The sequence below is a fragment of the Numenius arquata genome, chromosome 15, assembly GCF_964106895.1.
Source record: "Numenius arquata chromosome 15, bNumArq3.hap1.1, whole genome shotgun sequence".
NCBI lineage: Eukaryota > Metazoa > Chordata > Aves > Charadriiformes > Scolopacidae > Numenius > Numenius arquata.
The window spans coordinates 2828016-2831289 of record NC_133590.1 but is presented as its reverse complement, the minus strand read 5'-3'; the positions used below and the strand labels follow the sequence as shown (position 1 = coordinate 2831289).

Here is a 3274-nt window from a genome sequence, read left to right as displayed (position 1 = left end):
ATTTTCCATCTTCGTGTCCTCCCCCCGTCTGGCGGAGGGCAGCTCCCCCCCGCTCACACACACCGCTCCTTTTGTCCAAACCGGTGATACCTCCTTCCCCTCCGCTCGGATTTGGGTTTTCTGTCTTTTATTCCCCCCCCCTCCGCCCCCCTTTGCTCTCTAATTTCGGGCTGGAAATGCCCCGTTGGAGGCGGGAGAGGGGATGCGGGAGAAGGGGTGCCGGTGGCCCCGTTCGTCCCGCAGCCGCCGCCGCCGCCGCGCATCCCCCGCGCCGGGGAAGAGCTCCCGCACCTCCCGTCTTACCGATCCGGCGGGTTCTCCCCTCGGCTAAACCTCTACCTGGCATTAACCTTGAAAAAAAAAAAAAAAAGATAATAATAATAATAATAAAAAAATTAAAATAATAAAGTTCTCTCTCCTGTGCCTCTTCCCCGTCATTTTTTCCCCAGGTACCGCGGTTAAAACAACTTTAAATACAACGGGATGGGATAATCCTGGGGGCGGGGGGGGGGGGGTGTGTCTGTGGAAATATCCGTCGCATCCTCGGACCGGCCTCGGGGTTTCTCGTTCACAAAGAAGGACGTTAAAAGTGTATTAAAATGGTAAAGATTTTATTGTATCGGAAAAAAGAGCTATCTGTACAATTCTAAGAGACAGTAAATAAAGCGACGTTGTCCCTATCGGAACTTAAATAGCAGGCCTTTTAAAATTTGTACAATTCAAACAAAAACAGTTCTTAAATCTGTACATTTTTTTTTTTTTAATTTATAGCGTAATATTTAAATGTATTGATCTTGGGATTCGTCCTTTTTTTTTTTTTTTTTATTTTCGTAGCATGCAAAAATTCTAAAAAGAGTAAAAAATAATTCTAGGATTTTTTTTTTCATTTTCTTTTTTTTTTTTTTGTTACCACCTTCATATCAAAAATACGAAAGGCAGCTTTTTAATAAAAGCACAACAATAGCAGAAAATGGTAAAAATAGCTTTTAATCGGTAAAATGAGGCAGAAATTGCATTGGAGACAAATCTCTATGCTCTAGGAAAAAAAAAAAAAAAAAAAGAAAGTATATATTTTTCAACTTGCATTATAACCCGTCCCCAAGTTCCCAAGATTGCGAAGGAAAAAAATATTTTTAAAAGGAAAACAAAAACAAAAACAAACAAAAACAAACCCAAACTACTTCGTGCACATCTGAAACATGCAAGGAAAGGAAAGTGGCTGATTTTTGCTGTTGCCGTTTCAAGTCTAACTTAAACCTCCTCTAAAAGCCGTTCGTTTCGGAAGTCTTTGAAAACAACTGCCTACCCAAACATCTGCTGGAAGTCGAGTTTATTCCAAGGTTATGCGTCTCCCTTAGAGACAAAATAATCGTCACTGATAGCTATTAAAAAAAAAAAAAAATATAATAATAATCGTCAAAACCTCAAAAAGAAGGGGGAAGGAAAAAAAAAAGAAAAATCCAATATATACGTTTAAATATTTATACAGAAGCCGTCCGTAATTGCACCATTCCGAAGATGTGACAGGCGGAGGGATATCGACTCTACCCTAAATTAATTAGTGTTTGTGAGTGTGTGTGTGTGTGTGTGTGTGTGGTGGGTTTCTATTGCTTATTGCTCCGACCGAGGGGGAGCAGCCGGGGCCGGGATGGGGGGGCCGTGGGTGCCAATTTGGAGCTGTCGGGGTGTGTGGGGTGGGGGGGTGTTGGGGGGAAAGCGGGACGGGGTGATGTGCGGAGGTGGGGGGGGGATGTGGGGGGGGTGGGGAGGGAGGCCCGCCGGCCGCCCCTCAGTCATCCACGTCGATCTCCACGTCCTCCTCCTCCTCTTCCTCCTCCTCCTCGCTGTCCCGGCGGCTGCGGGGCCGCTCCGTGGGGGGCGAGGCGGGGCGGGGGGGCGGCGGGGCGGCTGTGGGGGGAGGCGGCGGGGAACCGGAGCGAGTTTTGCCCCTTCCCTCGGCGTTGGGCTCCAGCTCGGCCAAGGCCACGATGTCCACGGCGGGGTTGGGGCCCAGCTTTTTGGCCGATTCCACGTCGGCCTTCATCTCCTCCAGGTCTCGCTTGAGCTTGGCGCGGCGGTTCTGGAACCAGGTGATGACCTGGGCGTTGGTGAGCCCCAGCTGCTGGGCGATCTGGTCCCGGTCCGCCGGGGACAGGTATTTTTGGTAAAGGAACCGTTTCTCCAGCTCGTAGATCTGATGGTTGGTGAAGGCCGTCCGCGACTTCCGACGCTTCTTCGGCGTCTGCCTCTGCCCGAAGATCGTCATCCCGTCCCTGCCTGCCGACGAACCGCCCGGATTGTCGCCGCTTTCCCCGGGTGTCCCCTCCAAAACAACCCCCCACCCCCAACCCCAACCCCAACCCCAACCCCGCCCCGAGAACCCTCCAGACCCCACGCCGGTTACGGGGCAGAGCCGCCGCACCCCGAGGGCCGCCGACTACCGGGGACACCCCCCCCCACCACCACCACCACCACAACCCCTTCCCCATCCCGCCCCGTGCTACACCCTGAGAGATGGAGGGGGGGGGGGTGGGGGGGGCGTGGGAAGGGGGTGTGGGGGGGTGTGTGAGGAAAAAAAAAAAAGGCCGTGGGGAGGAGCGGGGCACCCACCCGCGGGGGTGTCCCGTCCCCCCGTCCCCCCCCACCCCCGACTCTGCCCAAGGGCTTACCTTCGGCCGCCTGCAGCACGCTGACTTCTAGCCCCTTGAAGGTCTTGCTGGCCAGCTCTTCCAGGGCGCAGAGGGGGGAGGTTTGGGAGAGCAGCGCCCGGCCGGAGAGGGGCAGCCCGGCCGGGGGGTGCTTCTCGGCGGCGGAGAGGAGGTGGGCCGTTCCGCAGAGGGTGTAACTCCTCCGCACCGAGGGCTTGTTGAGGATGTCCTCGATGCTGAAGGGAGTGAGGGGCTTGTTGGAGTTGGCCGGAGGTGGGAGGTGATCCAAAGGGCTCCGCCGCCGTTCTTCCCCCGAGGAAGGCTTGGGTTCTTCTTTGGAAGTCATGGTGGGGCCGGGCCGCGCGGGGCTGCCTTCCCCACCCGCCGCGGGGATGCGCTGCCGCGGGGAGAAGCCCCCGGAGGGACGGAGGGGTGAGGGCGGCGGAGACAGCGAGCAAAAGTTGAAGCCCACCTCCAACTCCGGCGGAGGAGCCCCGGGTCCTCCCGGGGAGAGCCACGTCGGGCGGCGGGCAGGGCGGGCAGGGCGGCGGGCTGCGGCCGGGAGCGGAGCTGCCGTCGGTCCCTCGCCGAGAGGTGGTCCTGCCGCACCTCTTGTCCCAGGGTTT

General features: G+C 55.8%; 1 protein-coding gene across 1 annotated transcript; it reads right to left on the bottom strand.

Moving 5' to 3' along the window:
- Nucleotides 1–1789: 1789 nt before the first annotated feature.
- Nucleotides 1790–2994, bottom strand: LBX1 (ladybird homeobox 1). Its single transcript, XM_074159067.1, has 2 exons — nt 2670–2994; nt 1790–2277 (listed from the first exon to the last, which is right to left on the bottom strand). Exons 1-2 carry the CDS (start codon nt 2992–2994, stop codon nt 1790–1792), a joined length of 813 nt encoding a protein of 270 aa, XP_074015168.1.
- Nucleotides 2995–3274: the final 280 nt, after the last annotated feature.